Genomic DNA, 24,165 nt, shown 5'->3' on the forward strand with positions numbered 1-24,165 from the left:
ATAATGCCCCCACACAGTTAATGCTCCCATAGCTGCCCCCACACAGTATAATGCCCATAACGTATACTGCCCCCCCCATAACAGCCCCATACCGTATAATGCTCCCCATATCAGCCCCCCATACAGTATAATGCCCCCATATGTGCATAATTACTTACCTATCCCTGTTCCCACGTCGAGTGGAGGATCCTTCGCCTCCTCCGGTGTGTGCTATGAGTGACTCAGCGAGGCAGGCATGATGATGTCGCTACATCCCGCCTGCCTGCGTTGAGCCGCTCAGGGCACAGGGAATGCTGGATCAAGGAGATGTCAGCTCCTTGCTCCAGCATTGATTGGAACCGGGACCTCGGTGAGTGACTCACGATCCCCCAGGGGGACGCGATTCACAGTGTAGGGATGTCACGATACCAAAATTTGGACTTCGATACCGATACTTAGTTTACTTTGCCAACAGTAATAAAAAAAAAAAAAAGTTCTTTCGTTTTCTAATGTGAGGCACGAGGTGTGATGATGAATTTTGAATGTGCCCCACATTAATAGTAATTAACCCCATCATGTTTCTCAGTCATAATGGGTTAATATGTAAGGTACATGATGGGGTTAATTACTATTAATGTGAGGCACATGGAGGTTAAATTCATCAATGCACCTTGTGCCTCACAATTAGGCCCCATGCACACGACCGTAAATAACCTCAGTTTTTGCGGACCGCAAAAATGGACCCATTCACTTTCATTGAGCGCGGACACATTTCCGTAGCGCTACGGATGGGTGTCCGTGCCGTAGAAATGTTCCGAAAATTATGGAACATGTCCGTCCTTTTGCATTTTGCGGGCCGTGCTCCCATACTTTGTATGGGAGCATGGCCCGAAAATGGTGGTGGCAGTCGGCGGCCGGCCGTGCCCACAATCGCGGGCCGTGATTGCGGGCACTGTCATGTAAATGGGGCCTAAGTGATAGAAGGCAATTTTTATAAATGATGCAAAAGAATAGTTGTGCAGGTTATTACGGCCGCGCCAAGACCGATTATGTGCATGTTTTATGTATTGAGACTTATTTTAATGTTTATTGTAAAAAAGGCGTATGTGTATTTTTTTAATTTAACATTACTTTGTTTTTACTTTATTTTTAAACATCAATGTACTGGCCTATAGCTATATACCTGTACATTAGCCTGTGTACTGATAGTACACAGGCAGTTGTTAGGACATAACTCAGTATGCCCTAACAGGAAATATGGTAGGACAGCCCTGGGGTCCTTCAATAGACCCTGGGCTGTCTGCCCATATATGGTATGTCCCTTAATCACGTCACAGGAATTCCCTGTGATGCGATCCAGGGGCATCCCCCCTTCTCATTTTCCCCTGAATGCTGCAGTCAGCTTTGATCGCAGCATTCAGGAGAATAGCGGCGGAGATGAGAGGTTTCTATGATCTCCGCCGTTATAGAGCAGGGCTGCGGCTGTGTAATACAGCCATTGCCCCGCTCCTGACAGGAAGTGCGCGCGCGGTCAGCATGAGGAGATGTGGCCAGCGCTGCACTAATGAGCGGCGGTTCAGGCACTGAGGACAGAACATGGGGGTGTTTTTGTAGTGCGCCCGCCATGTTCTGTCTTCAGTGTTGCAGATCATTAGTGCAGCGCCGGCAGCATCGCATCATCCTGACGGCGCGCACATGTCAGGACTCAGGAGCGGGGCAGTGACTGTATTAGGGTATGTGCACACACACTAATTACGTCCGTAATTGACGGACGTATTTCGGCCGCAAGTTCCGGACCGAACTCAGTGCAGGGAGCCGGGTTCCTAGCATCATAGTTATGTACGACGCTAGGTGTCCCTGCCTCGCTGCAGGACAACTGTCCCGTAGTGTAATCATGTTTTCAGTACGTGACAGTTGTCCTGCAGAGAGGCAGGGACTCCTAGCATCGTACATAACTATGATGCTAGGAGCCCGGCTCCCTGCACTGTGTTCGGTCCGGTACTTGCGGCCGAAATACGTCCGTAAAATACGGACGTAATTAGTGTGTGTGCACATACCCTTACACAGCCGCAGCCCCGCTCTCATAGTCATGTGTACTATACTGTATTGTGAAGTTTGTGGTGGTGGAGGAGGGGGGGGGGGCTGTGATTTAACGCCCCCCCCCCTCTCCACCGCAAACATCACAAGGCATCACAACACAATACATTACATTACACTGCAGCTTACCTGGAGTCCTCTTACTCTTCTGCTCCGTCTGGAAGCCGTGTCACGTGACAACACGGTCACATGGTACACTAAGTGTACCATGTGACCGCAACCAGGAAGTGCCGGCTTCACGGCACAGAAGATTAATAGGAAACATGCTGTATGGCAACGGGGGCCCGTGGGCCCCCCAGGCTTAGGAGCCCGGTCGCAACTGCTGTGACCCCTATAGCTGCTCCCATACAGCATAATTCCCCTATAGCTGCTCCCATACAGCATAATTCCCCTATAGCTGTTCCCATACAGCATAATGTTCTATAGCAGTCCTATAATGCCTCATTGCCCCCATATATTATAGGGCCCCCACAGCTGCCCCATACAGTAGAATGCACCTATAGCTACCCCCATAGAGTATGATGCTGCCTTAGATGCCCATATATAGTAAAATGCCACCATAACTGCCCCATAAAGTATAATGCACCTAGTGCCAGTGCCAATGTAGTGCCACAGAGCCCATGCAGATAGTGCCACACGCCCTCGAAGATAGCGCCACTGTCCCTGTAGATAGCGCTAGCCCCTCCCCCTGTAGATAGCCCCATTGGTACTCCCTCTAGGAGCGGAATACCCAGCCAGAACATGTGCTGGGGATTCAGCTTCTAGATGCTACTGTTCATATATGGAAAGTAACGTCCTGGAGCAGAATCCCCTGCCATAGCGTCGGCAACGGGGATTCTGCTTCAGAGGCGTCACTGTCCTCCTGGAGCAAAATTTCCTGCCATAGCTTCGGCAACGGGGATTCCGCTTCAGAGGAGCCACTGACATCACTGTCCGTGTGGGGACGCAGATACAGTTGACTGCGGGACATATCACTAGTCGCCCAGGACGAATGGGGGGTATGATTCCTCTCCTGGAGCAGGAGCCCCTGACGTCACTGTCCATATATGGATAGTGACATCAGGGGCGATTCCGTTCCAGGAGGAGAAGTCCATTCTACCTGCACCCGGCCCGCCGCCCCTCTCTAATGTCCCTCCCAGTTGCGCCCAGGGCACATGCCCCGCCTGTCCCCCCTAGCTACGCCCTTGGGAATTGCAATGTATGGATCCAGAATGATTCCTGATTTTTGAGTTGGTAGTCCAGTCAACAGACCTGACTCCAAGTACGGTTACACTAATGAGTCGTTCTGATGAACTACTCAAACGACATTTTTTTTTTAAATATGTGGTCCTTAGTCTCAAATAAGGCTTGGTACTTAAGAGGTTAAAAGATTAATATTTTTTTTATTTCTGGATGGGGGCGGTAGGGGAATTATATTCCCTACCGGCTTTCTTCTATAATCATGTGGTTTTGGTTTGCAGACCTTATGTCCAGCCAACTGACCCACAAAAATTTTCAATTTAAGAACAAAAAATCTGGTGAAGTGCACACATTAAAGAAAAGCCTAGGAGAGGCTACATAATGATGAACTCCATGCACACTGCAGATGCGGCACCGTCGCTTCCATCTGCTCCTTCATTGCAAGTCTACTGAGTGCTTTTCCACTTCTGCCCACCAGGTGGCATCTAGGTGCCGTGACGAACCACGGAATTAGCTTGGCGATTGGCTTTCCGGAAGAGCCAATCACTGCAATCGTTTCTACTTCTCTATCCAATCGGATGACTCTATTCTGAACGGAAGTGGCGCGACATTTAAATCTCACAATCGAGAGCAGACGCGGCGGCCGGAAGGAGGGGAAGGCGGCGATCGGACGGTAATAATCTGGCCTAATCGTATATTTATCGGCTGTTTCTGGTTTTATTTACTAGCAATTGTAATTCTGCTGGAGCATCTTTATCACGTGCTGTGCGAGCCCGGCTGCTATAGAATACCGGGACCAGTGGTTCTACATATGAATACCTCCAAATAATCCCAATGTTTAAAGTGTCCATGGTAGACGTTCTCACGGAACATTTGCAAATTCGGAATAAACTTTCCACAGCCCCAATCATTTTCAGTATTCAGAATGTTCTAAATGTACCAAACTGCAGATGTAGCAGAGCTGAGTTTGTCAGTGGTCACTGCTCCTGCTGACATTCTGATTCCACATTTATGTCTTAGGGTATGTGCACACACACTATTTACGTCCGTAATTGACGGACGTATTTCGGCCGCAAGTCCCGGACCGAACACAGTGCAGGGGGCCGGGCTCCTAGCATCATAGTTATGTACGATGCTAGGAGTCCCTGCTACTCCGTGGAACTGCTGTCCCGTACTGAAAACATGATTACAGTTGTCCTGCAGAGAGGCAGGGACTCCTAGCATCGTACATAACTATGATGCTAGGAGCCCGGCTCCCTGCACTGTGTTCGGTCCGGGACTTGCGGCCGAAATACGTCCGTCAATTACGGACGTAAATAGTGTGTGTGCACATACCCTTATTGTTCAGATGTGTCATAAACGTCTGATCGCTGCAGTTCTGACTGATCCTCGTTTGATCACTTAGCTGTTTTGGCAGCCCCAATATGTAGACATCCCCTCTCTTTATGCCTATAGATGTTGTCTTTGCTGTACCCACTCTGTCCATGTTTTACATGGGAGGCCATTTGTTTGTTTGGCCAGAATGTAATAACACATTTTCCCCGCAGCGGCCACTGTGATCGGAGTTTTGCGGATCAGACTTTTATGGCGTTCTCTGAACTAAACCGCCTCGGCCTTTTACCTGCACGGACACATTGGGGCAGATTTTGTAATGTGGACCTTGTCATAAAATGTGCCTAGAAATGTCACATCAAGTTTTAGATCTTTTTATGGAGTAAATGCGTCAAAAAGAACAGATGTTTGCGCCTCACTAGACCTTTTTTCAAAAGTGTCGTAAAGGAGTTGTGGCTTATTGAAAAGGGAAGGTGCCAAAGTGCAGCACACAAAAAATGTTGTAAACTAAGCCAAGCAGGAGGTGGTGTAAGGACAAGTGTCTAATGTGAAATGTATTCTACAGCGTGCGCCACCGGGATAAATAATGGCGCATCTTCCAACTGCCTGCTCTAAGTTTACGCTGTCTGAATCTTCGGGTGCAGTAAAAATATGCCGTGGAAAACGGTATAACGTCCAATGGGAGAAATCCTCCGCAGCTCAGAATATGTCTCTGTTTCTTGCACTGCAGAATATTTTTCCCATAGACTTACATTGTAACGTTTTCTGTAGCGTATTTTTACGCTGTGGAAAATACGCGGCGTGTGACTGCACGCTTTACAGCATTAGTAAATCTGCGCCGTTGCTTTCAGGACAGGAGAGCGACTTGTGCTGCTGAGCGGATTGTCTGGGATAGAAGCGGTTTCCAAAAGTCTTCTCAAATGTTTACTTCCTATTTGGATGTTTCCAATCCCTTGTAGTGTATAAATATTTTGACAACTGGATTTTTGCAACAGATTTGCATTGTAAAGGGTGAAAAAATGGTGCCATTTCTGTGATAGATCGGACACGTAGCGGGAAAAATCTGTGCGGAATTCATTGCACGTCAATTAGATTGCGGTAATGCTGTGGATTTCATTCTTTGCAATGCAAACGGTAAAATCTGCGGCACCATCCACACGTAAGACAAAATCTTCACTACGTGTAGACTTACCCTTCATAATTGGCCGTAACATGGAAAGAAAAAAAATCAGTAGTGGAAATGAGTAGCATGCTATTTATTTCGATGGATTTCTGCACGGAAAATCTGAGGATTAGCCCCATTAAATGACAATCGGACTTGTCCTCATTCAGATCTTCACCCACAGCACATCCGCGTCAGAAATACACGTCACGTTTTCTAGCGACGTGTGAACGGTGCTTAAGGAGGAATGTATCTCGTGTAACTTATGTCTCTCATTTCATGCAGATGATGCAGGACCCAGAGAGAAGCTTATCAGCGTGGACGTGCTCGAAAGATGCACTGAGGGAACAGAACGCAGGAAGTCTCTTCCAGGAATTGGCTGAGCAAAAACGAAAAGAAAGAGAAAAAGACCCAGAAGTAAAACGTATGAAGAAAAAGTACAGATTAAAAGCCCCAACATATCCTTCCCCCGGGAATGTTCTCCATACTGGGAGACAACTTGTCCGGACACCGGGTCCTGGGGTTTTGGCCCTTCTGCCCTCTCAGAAGTTTGAGCCAAGCACAGGTGATGATGAGGGTTCATTCAGGGTACATGACAATATGGTGCCATGTGGTCACCAGCTGGCACGCACCCCGACTAGGGTGAATGTGTTACGAGAAATTCAGGTCAATGAAAAAGTTGGACCATTCAAAAGTACAGAAAAAAGTGAATGTGATGGGAAACATGAAGCAGAAAGGGAAGTAAGAAGTAAACGCAATGATGAGAACTATGCCGTGTCTAGAGGATCTGACGCAATGCCAGACCTGGAGAACGTGCCCTCTGGTGGTAAGAGGATGACCACGCCAAAGGTTAGTAACTTCTATAAAATACTACCCAGTGCCGAGAGCTGATCCTCCTTTTGATCATAAGAGTTATGGGAAATTGGATGCTCCCGAACATGATGTGCCAGAGTCCTTATGAGGGTGTTCTGGAATTGGTCTGATGGTTTTGCTCCTCTGCTCAAGGCATTCCCCAAGCCAAAAGAACATTCAAAGCCAAGACATATTTACGGCAATATCGATTCCTAGGGTGAAGTCACACGTGGTGTATTTGCCTTTTATTTCCGCAGCGTAAAAATATTCTGCGGGAAACGGTACAAATTCTAATGGGAAAATATTCCGCAACTTGGACATATTTCCCTAATAATTGCGCTGCAAAATATTTTTTCCATAGGTTTATATTGTAAATTTATCCACAGCGTAATCATACGCTGTGAATACCTTTACAAAGAGAGTATGTGTGACTGCACCCTAAGTGTAATGTGCGCTGTAATTTGTAGAAATAGTGGGGGGGGGGGGGGGAGTTAAGATTGGTGTTTGGGGTTCACATTTTTTTGATACTGTGTGTAATTAGAGAGAGAGATATAGTAAGCTTTCGGCAGTTGTGGAAAAATGCTGCATAGTAAGAATGCTTTCAAACATAGAAGTGTTAATATTTTTTTTTTTTTTATACCCATTAACAAACTGCAAAGTGAATGAACAGAAGAAAGATCTAAATCAAAATTTGGTGTGACCACCCTTTGTCTTCAGAACGGCATTAATTCTTCTAGGTACACTTGCACACAGTTTTTGAAGGAAAAGAGGCAGGAATGTTGTTCCAAACATTTTCAAGAAGTAACTACAGATCTTCTGTGCATGTAGACTTCCTCAAATCCTTTTGTCTCTTCATGTAATCCCAGACAGACAGGATAATGGTGACCTCTGTGGAGGCCATAAAATCACTTCCAGGGCTCCTTGTTCTTCTTTACGCTGAAGATAGTTTTTAATGACATTGTATGTTTGGGGTCGTTGTCCTGCTGCAGAATAAATTTGGAGCCAATCAGACGCCTCCCTGAGGGTATTGCATGATGGATAAGTATCTGCCTGTATTTCTCATCATTGAGGACACCATTTATCCTGACCAAATTCCAAATTCAATTTGCTGAAATGCAGCCCCAAACGTGCAAGGAACCTCCGCCATGCTTCACTGTTCCTGCAGACACTCATTATTGTACCGCTCTCCAGCCCTTCGGTGAACAAACTGCCTTCTGAAATAGCCAAATATTTCACATTTTGACTCCTCAGTCCAGAGCACCTGCTGCCATTTTTCGGCACCCCAGTTCCTATCTTTTCATACATAGTTGAGTCGCTTGGCCTTGTTTCCACATCGAAGGTATGACTTTTTGGCTGCAATTCTTCCATGAAGACCACTTCTGGCCAGACTTCTCCGAGCACTAGGTGGGTGTACTTGGTTCCCATTGTTTTCTGCCAGTTCTCAGCTAATGGCACTGCTGGACATCTTCCGATTTTAAAGGGAAGAAAGCATGATGTGTCTTTGATCTGCTCTACTAAGTTTCCTTGGCCGATCACTGCGTCTATGGTTCTCAACGTTGCCCGTTTCTTTGTGATTCTTCAACAGAGCTTGATCAGCATATCTTGAAGCCCCAGTCTGCTTTGCAATCTTTGCCTGGGAGAGACCTTGCTGATGCAGTATAACTACCTTGTGTCTTGTTGCTGTGCTCATTCTTGCCATGGTGGACCTGTGACATGAAACTGTCCTCCACAACCTCACCTCTGTAGCAGAGTTTCGCTGTTTGAGCCCCATACACAGCTGTTTATGTTACAGTTAATGACTGTGGTTCAACCTACACATGAAAACAATGATCATTATCACCTGTTTAGTATAATTGGTTAATCATACACATGAATATAATCCTATAAAATCTATGACTTTGTGCAAGTGTACCTAGAAGAATTTATGCTGTTTTGAAGGTAAAGGGTGGGCACACCAAATTTTGATTTATATTTCTTTCCTGTTCATTCACTTTGTATTTTGTTAATTAATATTTAAAAAAACTTAACACTTCAACTTTTTTAAAGCATTCCTACTTTGCAGCATTTTTCCACAACTGCCCAAAAAAAAATAAATAAATAAATAAATTATTTATATATATATATATATATATATATATATATATATATATATATAAATAAAAAAAAGAGAATATCTAGAACCTACTATCCCCCATGTGAAATGTTCTTGATTTTAAATAAGCGTGTAATTGTGAACATGATGTATTTTGCAGGAACTAAAAAGTGAAAGTGTTGAAGCTTTTAGCAAGCCCACGATCCAGAATAAGAGAATAAGTCAAATGCCTGTTCAAGGTAAGTGCGTGCTGCAGGAGAAAAATATTCTATGTAATAGACCTGACAAAATAGTCCAAATTGCTACAGTGGAATGAAAAAAAAAAAATAATCTTTGAAGAAACAAAGTTGTGAGTGTATTCACCCCCTATGTTATGACACCTAAATAAGGTCTGGTCAAACCAACTCACTTCAGACATTGTGGAGAAGTATAGATTAGAGTTGGGTTAAATAAAAAAATCAAAACATTGACATTGCTTAACCCCTTAATGACCGGGCCATTTTGCGCGTTAATGACCAAGGATTATTTTTTGTTTTTTCACGGTCGCATTCCGAGAGTCGTAACTTTTTTTTTTTATTCCGTCGACATAGCCGTATAAGGGCTTGTTTTTTGCAGGACGAGTTGTATTTTGTAATTGTACCATTTTTAGATGCTTCTAACATATATATTAACTTTTAACTTTATTTTAGGAGAGAATTGAAAATAAGCCGCTATTCCAGCATTGATTTTCACGTTATAAATTTACGCCGTTTACTGTGCAGCGTAAATAACATGTTAACTTTATTCTATGGGTCGGCACGATTACGGGGATACCAAATATGTAAAGGTTTTATATGTTTTCCTATGTTTGCACAATGAATACCCATTTAGAAAAAAATTACTTGTTTTTGCATCGCCGCATTCCAAGAGCCGTCATTTTTTTATTTTTCCGGCGATGTGGCCGTACGTGGGCTTGATTTTTGCGGGCCAATGTGTAGTTTTCATTAGTACTATTTTGGGGTACATAGGACTTATAGATTAACTTTTTTATTTTTGATGGGAATGGGAGAAAAGAGAATTTTGCCGTAGTTTTTTGCATTTTTTTTTTGGATGCCGTTCATCCGGCGGTTTAATTAATGTGTTCATTTTATTGGTCAAGTTGTTACGATCGCGGGGACACCATATATGTGTATGTGTGATTTGTTTTGACACTTTTTTACTAAATAAAACCACTTTTTGAGCAAAAAACGTAGTTTTATTTGCTTTTTACTGTCTTTTTTTTTATTTTATTTTTTTCACAAACTTTATTTAACTGATTGACATTTTTTTTTTAAAGTCCCACCAGGGGACTTCACTATGCAATCTGCTGATCGCATATATAATGCTTTGGTATACTTAGTATACCAAAGCATTATTGCCTGTCAGTGTAAAACTGACAGGCAATCTAATAGGTCATGCCTCCGGCATCGCCTAACAGGCATTTGCTGAAGACAGATCTGGGGGTCTTTGTTAGACCCCCGGCTGTCATGAAAACCCGCCGGCGACCCGCGATTTGTTTGCGGGGGCGCCGATCGGGTGACAGAGGGAGCTCCCTCCTTCTTTCAAATACATTAGATGCCGCTGTCACTATTGACAGCGGCATTTAATGGGTTAAACTGCCGGAATCGGAGAGCACTATTTTCATAAGGCACTGTATCTTTAAGGTGACTTCATATGTAGCAATGTCGCATTCAATATAGTGTTCTTTACATGATCAAAGTAATGGATTAGGGAGGTGTAAAACAAATGGAGGGAGAGAAGGCGGCCTTTCTTTCTGATTATCTACAAAATGTTTTCAAGCCTTATTACAAGTCAGCAGGTGATCAAGTTTTCAATATTTGTAGTTTTTATTTTTCTTCAATGAATTTTGTAATTTGTGTGTTTTTAAATACAGGACTAAATCAGATGCGTATATCCGGCGTGCTGAAAAAGATGGTCGGATATGAGTGTCGAAATGAGGACCTAGAATTTCTCAAGAGTATGGAAAACCAAGAAAAAGCTAAAGTGTTAAAGGTACGAACGCTACAGCTGCCTATGGACACTAGATTTTTGTTGCTGACGGTCCCGCTGTGAGGGCTGGTGTCTCAGGAAACAGAGATCCAACAGGATGGATATTTCCTTTCTAATGCTTTTGGCTTACCTTCAAGTAAGCGTCCTCCGTTTATCATGTGTGCCCCATTCCTGAAAAGCATTACAATTGTAAAAAAAAAAAAATCTGAATTATTCTCACATTTAGACAATAGACACTTAAATATGGATCTGAATTTTACCTTTTCAGCCTCCATTGTCTTCTATTTTTTAAATACAGCTTTGCAACAGGAAATTTACTTATTGTCAAAACAGATTTTCTCGGGTTCGTTCAATAGTGTACACACAAGGTTTTGCTTACACTGTGTTTGAGCCCAACTTTTGATGTATACACTAGGAGGTATTCCCAGCATATACGCCAAACTTATACCGTGCTCAATGGTAGAGAGCCCTATGGATAAGATTTGCCTCCCCTCAGAGGTATACATCTAGCAATAATTCCGACTTGTGTATCTGACTGGAGGCTCAGATGTGATCAGAACAGGGCCCTAAGGGGGTTTTACACAGGACGATTATCGGGCAGACGAGCGTTCATATAACGCTTATTGTCGATAGTTTCCCTGTGTAAAAAGGGCAGCGATCAGCAGATAGACGAGCAAGTACTCGATCATCTTCTGGTCGTATCGTTTTAAATAAGCAAAACATTATCACTCACTGCAGCGCATCTCCCTGTGTAAACCGGGAGACCCGCTGCCGACATGATGATAATGTATGGGGACGAGCGATCGGAGTAATGACCGCTCATCCCCATCAATAGCTCCGTGTGACAGGAGCAAACGAGCGCCGATCAACGAGTATCGGCCGGTGTAAAAGGGCCTTAACTGTGTACAACGAGGCTGATCACACAATGGACACCCATTTACACACTGATGTGGTTCAGTGTAAGATTTACATTTACAAAATATAACAATCAGATTGCATGTATGGGAGATAACAATTGTCAACAGTAAATTTATATTTTTGTTGATCACTTTGCTACCATGGGACAATAATTGTTTCAAACTCATGTAACCCTATAGATCTGAATGCTTATGAAAACGCTCCTCTAGAAGACGTTGACTAATTATAGCTAGTAAACAATCTAGGCATTCGAGCTACAGATGAGGATTGAATACCATACGATTGCTTGACTTTGACAGGTGGGGTACACCAAAGGACAGTCATCCGGGGCACCAGCAGGATTTTGTCAAGACAGATGTGTGGTGTTTTACGGGTGCGGTTATATTGGTTATACAATTGCTGCATGCACAACATACAAATAGGTGCACATGGACGTAGCCTGCGCGCATTATAAAGTGAATAATGTCGCCAGACAGTAAAGGTAGATAATGCTGCCGCACTGTGCATATATTTCCACTATACAGTACACATAAGTAACATGGTCATACTGTACAAGTGAATACTGCCATACTGTACACACAATGCCGCTATACAACAATATATTGTCATGTAAATCTCAAATAATACCATAAACAATGCTAAAATGTCAACATTCCCTATAAACAAAATGTAGTTATATATAGAAAGATATGCATATATATATATATCTCTATCAGCGCTGTATGGAAGGGGCGTGGGTGATGCCATGTGAGGAAGTGCAGAGCAGGCAGCAGCCAGTTCATCAGCCCTGAAGGGAGAGGTCGTCCTTCAGCATAGGAGTTGGAGGTCCCAGGTGGGTGGGCGGGCGGGCTGGCTGGCTCTTCCTTCTGTACTGCGGCCGGCCGGTGCTTCTCTCCCTTCCATCAGCAACTGTGTTGTAAGATGTGTGGGGGGGGGGGGGGGGGAGTTTATCCCTCTCCACCTTGCATACACCCCTGGGGTACTGCCCTAGCAACTTCCTTTACTTTTTTTTTTTCTTAGAAAGAATTACTGTGTCTAAGAAAGGCCATCACAGCCACAAATCAAGAAAAAGAATTGGTCTTGGCCAAGAAAGAAAAGATTGAAGATGACATTGAGAAAATGGTAATGTACACTCTATTCGTCTACGCCACACACAGTATGGTTTGTGCTTATGCCAAGAAATGTACAATACTTTCTTCTGGTTTTGTAGAAACGATCATTTGACAGAACTGTGCAGCTGGGTAGAGCGCTGCTGAGCAGGACACGGGATCTGAGCAGTGTTGGTGATCTGACCCCTGATGATCTGCTAAAGCAATTAAACTCTATGAGCATTCAAAGTCTGCATCAGCAGGTGAGACATCAGCTAGCGGCAGCTGAGAAAGAACTCCACAGAAGACAACATGAAGCTGCCAACAGAACGAGTCCGGCTGAAAACCCGAGGAGGTAAAGTAACACAATATATCATTGTATGTGGTGGATGAGATGCATGACACGGGTCACACTCAATAATATATATGAAATATGTTGATGGCCTGTTCTAGATTGGTCCCCCTTATCACTACTATAGATCATGTATGCAAATAAGTGCAGCCTAACGGGTCTATTTCGTGTCCAACCTTGGCTCTGTTCTTTCTTTCAGATCCTTGACTTTAAAGGTAAAATCCTCTGAGCAGCACCTCAAGGAGGTACAATGTAGAATCCAGCAGCTGAAGGTATGACGTCCTCTGGTTTGGGTTATCCCAATGCAATTTCTGTAAGTGAACTAGTCACATTTAACAATGACCCGTAAAGCAACTGTAAACATGTAAGTGCATCTGCTAATTTTATAATAATAATAATAATAATCGAACATCTACTAATCTTTCATAAAACATATATACACAACAGCTCTGTAACAGGGGCATCTATAAGGTGGACAGAAACCAGTGGGTGCTGAAGCTGCACGGCTCCCTGATCCCGTTTGGGTGGTGGGTGTATATTGTGCCTGGTATACAGCTGAAAAGGACATTTGGGAGAATCCGGTCTGTCAGTTGCTCTCAGCCCGAGAACACTCTTGGGGATGCAGATAGCCGATCCCAATGCGCCATCAGGATGAGAAACTACGGGGCCGCATCATGACTCCAGGGTGATGAGCTGCAATGCAAATAACAATGCTATTGAGTAATATTGTCGTATTTATAGGGTGATCATCACTAGCAGAGAGACCGCTGTTCACATCGTTTTTAAAAACTGCACAACATTGCACTATTTCAGTCAAAACCAGGATGGACTCGAAACGAGAAATATACTGTGTATTTTTCCGTAAGATCTACTCCTGTATTTGGCACTTAAGCTTAAAAGCTGAACCAAAAGAGACCTCATTGTAGTGCTGACTGTACTTATTGGCCACGTGGTAAACCGAGGATACCACGACATGATCGTTAGGCACTCAACCGGTTTTAAACTTGCATATGTGTATTTGGGTAATAAAGGCCTTAGGGGTGAGATAAGAGACTTCCCGTGGTATATTCATGTATCTGGCTTATGTAAGCTTCCATATGAAACGTTCTTTACATAATGCTGTATACGTCTTCTGTGGGTTTCTTGAATGACTTGCAGGTAAATAAAGGCCCATTGGCACGGGACAATGATTGGGTGAACGATCATTGGTCCATGTAATCAGGGCAGCCGATCGGCTTGTTTGTCGACTGATCGCATCTTTTATGCAGCCTATAAAATCATTGCTGTCGGCAGCGCATCTCCTCGTGTAAACAGCAATGATGCAAACGGTATGGGGACCAAATGATTGTATTAATGATCGTCCCCTATATAGTTTGCTAGGGCCTTTAAATGAGAGCCAATCTACTTGTTATATCTCCATATTGGTGCTTGTTCTGGGCAGAAATGTGCCATGTAAATCAGCCTTAAGTGTGATGTTCTCTATTGTTTGTATACAGGAAGAAGTGATCACCCTGAAAACACAGATTAACCGGACAGAGGATAATAAATCTGAGCTAGAGGCAAGTATCCAACTATATCTTGTTTGTTATGTCTTTGGTTCGGCAGGTCCGTCTTCTTTTTTTTTTTTTTTTTTTTTATTAAACGATGATCGGAAACATTCCCTAAATAAATTGTAGGAAATGTTTCGCCTCTCTCTTGTGGCAAGATCTGATCCTTCATTTAAAGAGACTCTGTCACCAGATTATAAGTGCCCTGTCTCCTACATAATCTGATCGGCGCTGTAATGTAGATAACCGTGGTTTTTATTTTGAAAAACGATCATTTTTTAACAAGTTATGAGCAATTTTTGATTTATGCTAATTAGTTTCTTAATGACCAACTGGCGTTGTACAGAGGAGTGTATGACGTTGATCAGTGACCAATCCGCGTCATACACGTCTCATTGTTCACAATCACAATGTAACAATGGGCTGGAAGCGAAATTAGCATAAATCGAAAATTGTTCATAACTTTGTCAAAAAGGATCGTTTTTCAAAATAAAAACCACTGTTATCTACATTCCAGCGCCGATCAGATTATGTAGGAGATAGGGCACTTATAATCTGGTGACAGAACCTCTTTAAAGTGAATGTGTTGCTAGAAAAATATATAGATTTTTTTTTTCCGTTAAACAGTTAGTATATAAATGATTACACGTTGTTCTAATTTTTTTAATTTTTTCACAAGTCAGGAAATATTATAAATTAGATTCTAATTTATAACATTTCCATGTGCTGGTCACTAGAGGGAGCAATTCCCAAAATAGCAGCATTGGCATGTGGTAAAGCAACCTCATTGCTTTATGCTGCAAAATTGGAGAAGACACACTCGCTCTAGCGTCCTCAAACAATCCCCCTTCCTTTTTCCTGGCAAGTGCCAGGAGAAAGGAGGGGGTTGAATGTTCAAACCTCCTACACTGTGTGCTGCCATTTTTTGAGCGAATGCACAGTGTAGGAGGATTAGATACAGTGGTATCTCACAGTATAAGGCTGGGTTCCCACACCCTATTTACGGACGTAATTCGGGCGTTTTAACCTCGAATTACGTCCGAAAATACGGCTCCAATGCGCCGGCAAACATCCGCCCATTCATTTGAATGAGCTTTACGATGTTCTGTGCCGACGGTAATTTTTTAGATAAAAAAGACGCCCGCGTAAAAGAAGTGCCTGTCACTTCTTGGGACGTAATTGAAGTCGTTTTCCATTGACGACCGTAATGGACGCTGCGAAAAACGCCTGCACTTGCCTTTACGTCCTGAAAACAGCTCCGTAATGTCAGGCGTATCGGACGTGTACGTGTGAACGCGCGCACACACACACACTGGAACGGCTCCCGTTCGCATTCACTATGGGGATGTATGTGCCGTTTTCCATCTCTGTATGTGTCGTTAATCCACACAGAGATGAAAAAAAAAATGGCAGCCCCCATAGAGAAGTAAATGTTAGAAAAAAGAAAAAAGTACAACACAAAAACACAAATAAATAAAATTTATTTTAATAACATACTAAAAGCAAAAACATAAATTTTTATTTTTTATTTTCGTGACACCTTCCCTTTAATCAACAAAGATGTACAGAACTGAATGTAATGTGCAGGGAACCGTGTCTGTTTTATCCAGGATGAGATAGTCGGCCAGATGCCCCTACTCATTGTAATGTCATCATTTCAGACCGGTCTATGTTACAAAATCACGGTGTAGGCGGTGGTGGAGCTTCCACAAATGTTATAATAATATAACTGAATGACCTTTAAAGGGGTTGACCGGTTTCAGCAAATTCTTTTTTTTTTTTTTGCATAATTAAGTTATAACCTTTTCTTAAATACATTCTGCATTAATTCCTCATATTTTTCCAGATCTCGGCTTGTTGTTATTCAGTAGGAACACAACCATAGATAGAATTTTTATAGCTTGGGAATATTTTTTTTTTTTTATTATTAAATAACACTTTAACATTTATTCAGGCCAACATTTAAGGTAATATATAATGGGCATACTTTTATTTAAGTAACCAAAATATATATATATTTTTTTTAATTGAAAATTTGAATCCTTTTGGTTTATTCAGGGGAATCTGAAATATTTCATGATTAGCCAGCAGAGGGAGCAATTCAAGAATGTCATTTTTCACGTAGGTGAACAGAAACCATTGTCTATCAGCCATGGGATGCGGTCTTTAGACACTTCATCCTGAGGGTTTTACCAGAGATCTACAGTTCTGACAATCTTCAGAAAGGCTTCATCTAACTAAAGTTACTACTTGTCAATATTTAATAACTGGAACGGTGCAATGTAGCGTTATGTAAAAATGTATTCCCATGAAATGACAATTCTGGAACATATGTATTTACTAAAACAAAGAATTTGTTTATCTACGCAACCGATTTAATGAAGACCTGTCACTAGTCTACATGACAGGATGAGAATCAGAGATACCGCTAGATGCCCTGATGTCTCACCCTACCGACCTGATGCATATGCTTTAGTCATGTCCCAAAGTATATACATATTGGGGGGCTATAGTTGAACATCTACAATAAACACTCAAATGCCAGCTGACCTGAGACTTTTATCCCCCAGTCTAAGATGTTAAAGAGGCTCTATCACCAGATTTTGCAACCCCTATCTGCTATTGCAGCAGATCGGCGCTGCAATGTAGATTACAGTAACGTTTTTATTTTTAAAAAACGAGCATTTTTGGCCAAGTTATGACCATTTTTGTATTTATGCAAATGAGGCTTGCAAAAGTACAACTGGGCGTGTATTATGTGTGTTACATCGGGGCGTGTTTACTTCTTTCACTAGCTGGGCGTTCTGACGAGAAGTATCATCCACTTCTCTTCACAACGCCCAGCTTCTGGCAGTGCAGACACAGCGTGTTCTCGAGAGATCACGCTGTGACGTCACTCACTTCCTGCCCCAGGTCCTGCATCGTGTCGGACGAGCGAGGACACATCGGCACCAGAGGCTACAGTTGATTCTGCATCAGCGTTTGCAGGTAAGTCGTTGTAGCTACTTACCTGCAAACGCTGATGCTGCTGCAGAATCAACTGTAGCCTCTGGTGCCGATGTGTCCTCGCTCGTCTGACACGATGCAGGACCTGGGGCAGGAAGTGAGTGACGTCACAGCGTGATCTCTCGAGAACACGCTGTGTGTCTGTGCACTGCCAGAAGCTGGGCGTTCTGAACAGAAGTGGATGATACTTCTATACACAACGCCCAGCTAGTAAAAGAAGTAAAAACGCCCCGATGTACGCACATAATACACGCCCAGTTGTACTTTTACTTTTCAACACGCCCAGTTGTACTTTTGCAAGCCTCATTTGCATAAATACAAAAATGGCCATAACCTGGCCAAAAATGCTCGTTTTTTAAAAATAAAAACGTTACTGTAATCTACATTGCAGCGCCGATCTGCTGCAATAGCAGATAGGGGTTGCAAAATCTGGTGACAGAGCCTCTTTAAACTAATGAGTGTGATGAAACTTCTATTTCTCGCCAGATCATTTCCTTTTTAAAAAAAATAAATAAAAATGGCACAATGGGGAAAATAAAAAAATAAAATAATTTAGAAGTAGTTGTCAATGCTTGAACCTTCTTTCTCTGACATCTGGTGGCAGGAAGAGTCTGAACATCCCCATACAGATTAGTTGGATGGTCCTGCAGACTTTCTGCTGGGTGTAGACACCCTTTAGTGTTTCTTAAAGGGAAGGTGTCATAGCAATATTATAAAAAAAAATAATATTTCATTAGTGTGATATTAAAATACATTTTATTTATTTGTGTTCTACTTTTTTTTTTCTTACTTTTACTTCTCTATGGGGGCTGCCACTTTTTTTTTCATCTCTGTATGTGTCGATTAACGACACATACAGAAATGGAATATGGCACATACATCCCCATAGAGAATGCGAACGGGAGCCGTTCCATTCACTGCAGCGTACGCGGTCTGTGCGCGAATGGCGCATGCGCCGCTCCCACACAGACCAAAACAAAGCTTGTTCGCAGAGCGAAATCCAGGGCCATTTTCATGTGGACCAGAAGCTGCTGCCGTACAGTCAGATGACTACTTCCGGCTGCATGTTCAAGGAAGCGAAGGCGCAATGAATAGGCGCGGAGGCAGCATGAGCAGGTAAGTTGTGTTTGTGATATACTGTCTGCTTAGCACTGTATCTAATCGTCCTACACTGTGCATTCACTCAGAAAATGGCAGCACACGTTGTAGGAGGTTTGATGAATCAACCCCCCTCCTTCTCCTGGCACTAGTCAGAATAAGGGAGGGGGGGGGATTGTGTGATGACACTAGAGCGAGTGTGTCTACCCCAAATTTGCAGCATAAAACAATGAGGTTGCTTTACCACATTGACCATGCTGCAATTTTGGGAACTGCTCCCTCTAGTGACCAGCACATGGAAATGTTATAAATTAGAATTTAATTTTATATTTCCCAACTTGTGAAAAAAATTAACTGTGTAATCACTCAAATAATGATTGTTGAACTAAAATAAATAAATAATTCCAGCGACACATTCCCTTTAACTTGCCTGCACACGCCAATGTCTTTCCATTGAACAGAAAATGATGACTCGTCTTTGCCTTTTATTTGCTTTTCCAATTAACATATGTTTTCTGTTCATCAGGCAAGCGTGCAGAAAAAGAGACTACAAGTCACTTACTCTTTAAAACATGTGAAGCAGAATAGTGAGATGTCAGATGAAGACAAAGACCAGATGAACCGCAGCTTGCAAAGGATTCTCCATAGAAAAGACAACTATCTAGAACGAGAAAGGATCCTTCAGAGGCTGAAAAAAGACCTCCAATGACTCGGCAATGTATCAGAAAACCTTTTGTTGTGTAAGATAGTCCTCGGTTCTATACTATGGAGGACGGTAGAAAATGGAAATAGTGAATTTACTCTATTGATCCAACTGCCAATGTGGCCAGAGTTATTGTCGGAGCCTCACTTCTGGGTATATTTATTACATCCACTGCCCTCAAATCTCCTCCACACGTCTACAAGTTCTTGCTATGCATGGAACTACAACTACTCCGTACGTTACTCACCTCACTTGTTAAGAAAACATGGTCCTGGAGCTGTGGTCTCCTTTAAAGGGAAGGTGTCATGAATTATTTTTATTATATTTCTTTTAATAAAATATAAACAAAAATTGTATTTTAGTGTTGTGACTAAACTTTTTACTGTGTTCTTGCTTTTTCTTCTCTATGGGGGCGGTCTTTTTTTCTTCTCATCTCTGTATGTGTTGATTAACGACACATACAGAGATGGAATACGGCACATACAACCCCATAGAGAATGCGAACGGGAGCCATTCCAGTCTCAGAAGCGTACGCAGTCTGTGGGAACGGCGCATGCGCCGCTCCCACCCAGTCCAAAACGAAGCTCGTTCGTAGAGCGAACTCCGGCGCCATTTTCATGTGGACCGGAAGCCGCTGCCGGACAGTAAGACGACTTCCGGCTGCATCTTCCGGCCATATGTTCAACGAAGCGAAGGCGCAAGGAGTGTAGACCAGCGGAGGCGGCAGGAGCAGGTAATTTATGTTCGTGTATGTGATGTGTGTATTATGTTCGTGTTATACTGTCTGCTGAGCCCTGTATCTAATCCTCCTACACTGTGCAGTCGCTCAGAAAATGGCAGCACACAGTGTAGGCGGTTTGAAGACCTACAAACCCCTCCTTCTCCTGGCACTAGCCAGAAGAAGGGAAGGGGGATTGTGTGAGGACACTAGAGGAGAGTGTCCACCCCAAATTTCCAGCATAAATCAATGAGGTTGCTTTACCACATTGACCATGCTGCAATTTTCGGAACTGCTCCCTCTAGTGACCAGCACATGGAAATGTTATAAATTAGAATCTAATTTATATTTCCTGACTTGTGAAAAAATTAAAACAATGTGTAATCACTCAAATACTAATTGTTTGACTGGAAAAAAAATAAATTATAATTCTAGTGACACATTCCCTTTAAGACTGAAGCCACAACTTGTATTTATCTTTTTATGCCTCTTGCACCAAAAATGGATTGGTAAGGTTTTTTGCAGCATATTAGCTAAAAATCTATAGTGCTCTGTATGCAATATCTTGTGTTTCTGGCCTTTTGGTGCATTTTTGGGTCAGTGAAGTTATTTTCTCAAAATGCATCAGGCATATAGTATTTTTCCCATAGACTTATTAGAAAAAAAAAAAAAAAGAATGCATGCAAAATTACCAAAATCTACCGGTCTGCTCCAATGTGGACATCCTATTATATCATGTCTCTGATATTTATTCCTGCCCCGATTACTAAAACATTTCTACTTACAGTAGTCTAGTCAGCATAGCATAAGACACTCTACTCTCAAAGGCCAGTGCTACAGAATTTTTTTATTTTTTAAAGCGCTACTGGTTCATTTTTAACTGTTGAGGTACATGTATTCTTGTGGACTGTAGTAGTCTCAAGAATTAAGAATCAATTAGTGGTGCTTAAAATCGGAATCCCTCAACGGAAACCAACGCTGATGTGAACAGGCTCTTATCATTGAAATCATTGGTAAAGCAAACGGAAGCTACGGTTTCTGTTCATTGGTTTCTCTGACGGAAAGGCTGAACGGAACCGATGAACAAAGCCCGAACGCTGTGAACAGGCCCTTAAGTATATTAAAAAGTTTCTCTCTTATAAAAAAGCTAAATAATTTATTGTCCACCATCATAATCTGCATAGAAAGTTAATTTCTACGTGTACCTACATTTAAAAAAGTTACCCACACCTCCAGAGGGAAAAAAAATTACAAAAGTCTCACGACTCAATTTTTATTTTTATGTACAGTTTTTTTTTTTCAAAAGACATAGAACTTTCTTTTATACAATCTACAGTCTAACAACATATACATATACAATGTGCCTACAGTACATGCTGATGTCAAACACATTACATTCGGAGAGCACTGTGGATTTATATGAAAAACATGAGAAGTTGTGTCCATTTTATGTGCCGCTTCTAAGCAGATAAATACAAAAAACATCTAACATTTTGTAGCCATTATAAAAGTTACTACAGTGAATGCTTCTAATAAATTCAGTACCTGAAGTAAAACGTAATCAATTCTTTTCACATTCAACACCAGCAGTATCTGATATGCGATCGCCGATCACCATACAGAAACATTTGCTTAGTTTAGGTTGCAGTATATTGGTCAGTGCTAATAGCCGGTTATGGTGAATTACTGCACATCTGAACATGTAGAAGACCGCCAACACAATTTTATGATCGCAAAAAACGGATCAGAGCGTTTCAGCAGTCGGAAAACAGGATTTAGGCCTAGTTACTTCAGTTTTTTTTGCAGGCAGAAAAATCTTCCTCAAAATTCCTGAAGGAATCTTGAGGCAGATTTTGACCTGGCTGCACTTTCTTTGCTGTGGTTTTTCGGCTGTGGCCATTGAGCGCTGCAGGCAAAAATCGCTTTCTCTACCTCCCATTGATGTCAATGGGAGGTCAGAGATGGAAACGCAGGAAAAAAAAAAAAAAAGGAGCAGAGCGTTTTTGCTTTCCCGCTCGTGGGAAAAAAAAAAACACCTCTGTCTCCCATTGAAATCAATGGGAGGCGATTTTAAATGTTTTTTGGCACAGTTTCCATGTCAAAAAAAACTGAACTAGGCCTAAGAGGAATGTCCAGGATTAGAAAAACATGGCTCCTCTCCCCCTAAAATAGCACCGCATCTGACCACAGGTTGTATTTGGTATTGCAGCTCAGCCCGTTAATACCACACTACTCATGGACAGGTTTAGCGCTGTTTTTGTAAGACTACAGCCATTGGATATCGTGGGGGCGTTTGTACAGGGCACACATTCTCTATTCATGTTAACAGCACAGTAGCACCCTAGAACCCAAAATCCTACACCAAAATGTTGGCCAGTCTTGTTACGTTTTTAGATAATAACCGGAACCATTGTCTGACCTTTCCATTTACATACACCAATATTTTGTGAAGATGGAATTAATGGCTATTTCCCAGAATGGAAAATTACTGATTGACAAAAAAGGTAAAGTCATCCAGCACCTCTTTATATAAAAGTTGTATTTATAATCCAATTGGAAGCGATCTCTCCCCGCACTTACGCGCGACGACATGTCAGACTCTTTATCATAGCATGATCCATCACTAATGGCAGCGATCAGATATTTTCTAGTTTAACATTTTGCCCATTTTATTTGGGGGGGGGGGGGGGGGTGGCTGGAAGAGACTATGTGCCAGTCAGGATATTCACCTAGGGCACGACAGATTTCTGCAACTGAAAACCTGTTCCATTCATCTGAATGAGGTTCTAATAGCACGTGGGCCAGTCTAGGCTCAAAAGGGTTTTTGGGGTAAACATTTTGATGGCTAATCATTAGGCTAGGCCATCAATGCGTGATCAGTGGGGGGGGGGGGGGGGGGGTCTGACCTCTAGGAGCCTCACTAATCACTAGAACTAAAAGGGGGTCAGGGTGCAGGCCCAGCCGCACATAGATGCCCTGATATGCCTGGACAGACAGAGGGGCTGTAGCACAGATCGCACATCAATGACTCGATCCAAGGATAGGCCATGAATATGTTGTCCTGTAAATCCCCTTTCAGATATTCAAGAATTAGGTTTAAATGACATAACCGAGCTGAAAATCTTCAGTGTCTATCGTACACCCATTTTATGAAGCCCTTTTCTGGTGCCATTCTAACCCAATGTGAATTCACATTCAAAACCCCATGCAAATTGCGGTTTACATTATCTTGATATTGAGTAGCACTAACAGAACATCATGCCAGCACTTACCAATGTCCCATCCACCTTTACAGAAGATTCCAGGAAAATCTCAAGGGTCGTATGAAATCAACTGTGATACGTATTTAACATCTACAATATTTCTAATGCAAACAGACCGCATCTGGGCACATAGCACAGGAGGCCGCATGCCCGCTGTCATAAATGGCTTCTAGACCGTGCCCTAGATGAGAAGTATCCTGTACATGGAACCATGTGAAATATTTTATTTGTATGGAGAGGCTTTTAACCCCTGACCATAATATTCAGTCCACGGATACAGTAATTCAAGTATGCGCTCACCACCTTATTCAGATCAAACGCTTCATATATTCTCAGAAAACCAACATAAAGACGACTTTCCAGATTTCCAAGGTTGAAAACGCTGATTTTCTATAAATAAAGCTTAGTAAGTGTCTGAATGAAAAGTTCTGTAATACGAGGGGAATTCAGCATCCTGGTGTTTTATATACCAGTCTATACCAGAGTAAGATGCGCCTAATTTATTAAGAGGCACACGTCTCAATCAATTAGGCGCATCTCTGGCCGAGCTGGAGTAGATTTGCGCTATAATTTACACCAGTTTCTGGAATAAATGGTAAATTTTCAGCCAATTTTTAGAAGAGTGCTGTGAGCAACAAAAGTGTCACAAAAGTCAAATTTTTTCCCCAGAAATTGAGAGTTTTGCACCATTTGTGACATTTTTGCGGCAGAAAACCGGCATAGAAAAGTAAAAGGACAACGCATCCTCTTA

General features: G+C 42.4%; 1 protein-coding gene across 2 annotated transcripts in view; it reads left to right on the forward strand.

Annotated features, from left to right (window-relative positions):
• Positions 1 to 19,789, forward strand: part of LOC142741521 (uncharacterized) — a 40,737-nt gene extending 20,948 nt beyond the window's left edge. The window contains exons 1-9 of one of the 2 annotated variants that reach the window (XM_075850900.1): positions 2,881 to 3,928; positions 6,035 to 6,598; positions 8,854 to 8,932; positions 10,606 to 10,724; positions 12,660 to 12,761; positions 12,850 to 13,082; positions 13,279 to 13,351; positions 14,576 to 14,638; positions 19,257 to 19,789. In XM_075850900.1, the coding sequence (XP_075707015.1) occupies positions 6,035 to 6,598; positions 8,854 to 8,932; positions 10,606 to 10,724; positions 12,660 to 12,761; positions 12,850 to 13,082; positions 13,279 to 13,351; positions 14,576 to 14,638; positions 19,257 to 19,439 (1,416 nt within the window). In that variant the 5' untranslated portion in view covers positions 2,881 to 3,928 and the 3' untranslated portion in view covers positions 19,440 to 19,789. Of the gene's footprint in view, positions 1 to 2,880; positions 3,929 to 6,034; positions 6,599 to 8,853; positions 8,933 to 10,605; positions 10,725 to 12,659; positions 12,762 to 12,849; positions 13,083 to 13,278; positions 13,352 to 14,575; positions 14,639 to 19,256 lie in introns of those variants that run through there. The other variant, XM_075850899.1, reaches the window with a different exon arrangement.
• The last annotated feature ends 4,376 nt before the right edge of the window (positions 19,790 to 24,165 follow it).

This window comes from Rhinoderma darwinii, chromosome 2 (assembly GCF_050947455.1).
Source record: "Rhinoderma darwinii isolate aRhiDar2 chromosome 2, aRhiDar2.hap1, whole genome shotgun sequence".
Taxonomy (NCBI): domain Eukaryota; kingdom Metazoa; phylum Chordata; class Amphibia; order Anura; family Rhinodermatidae; genus Rhinoderma; species Rhinoderma darwinii.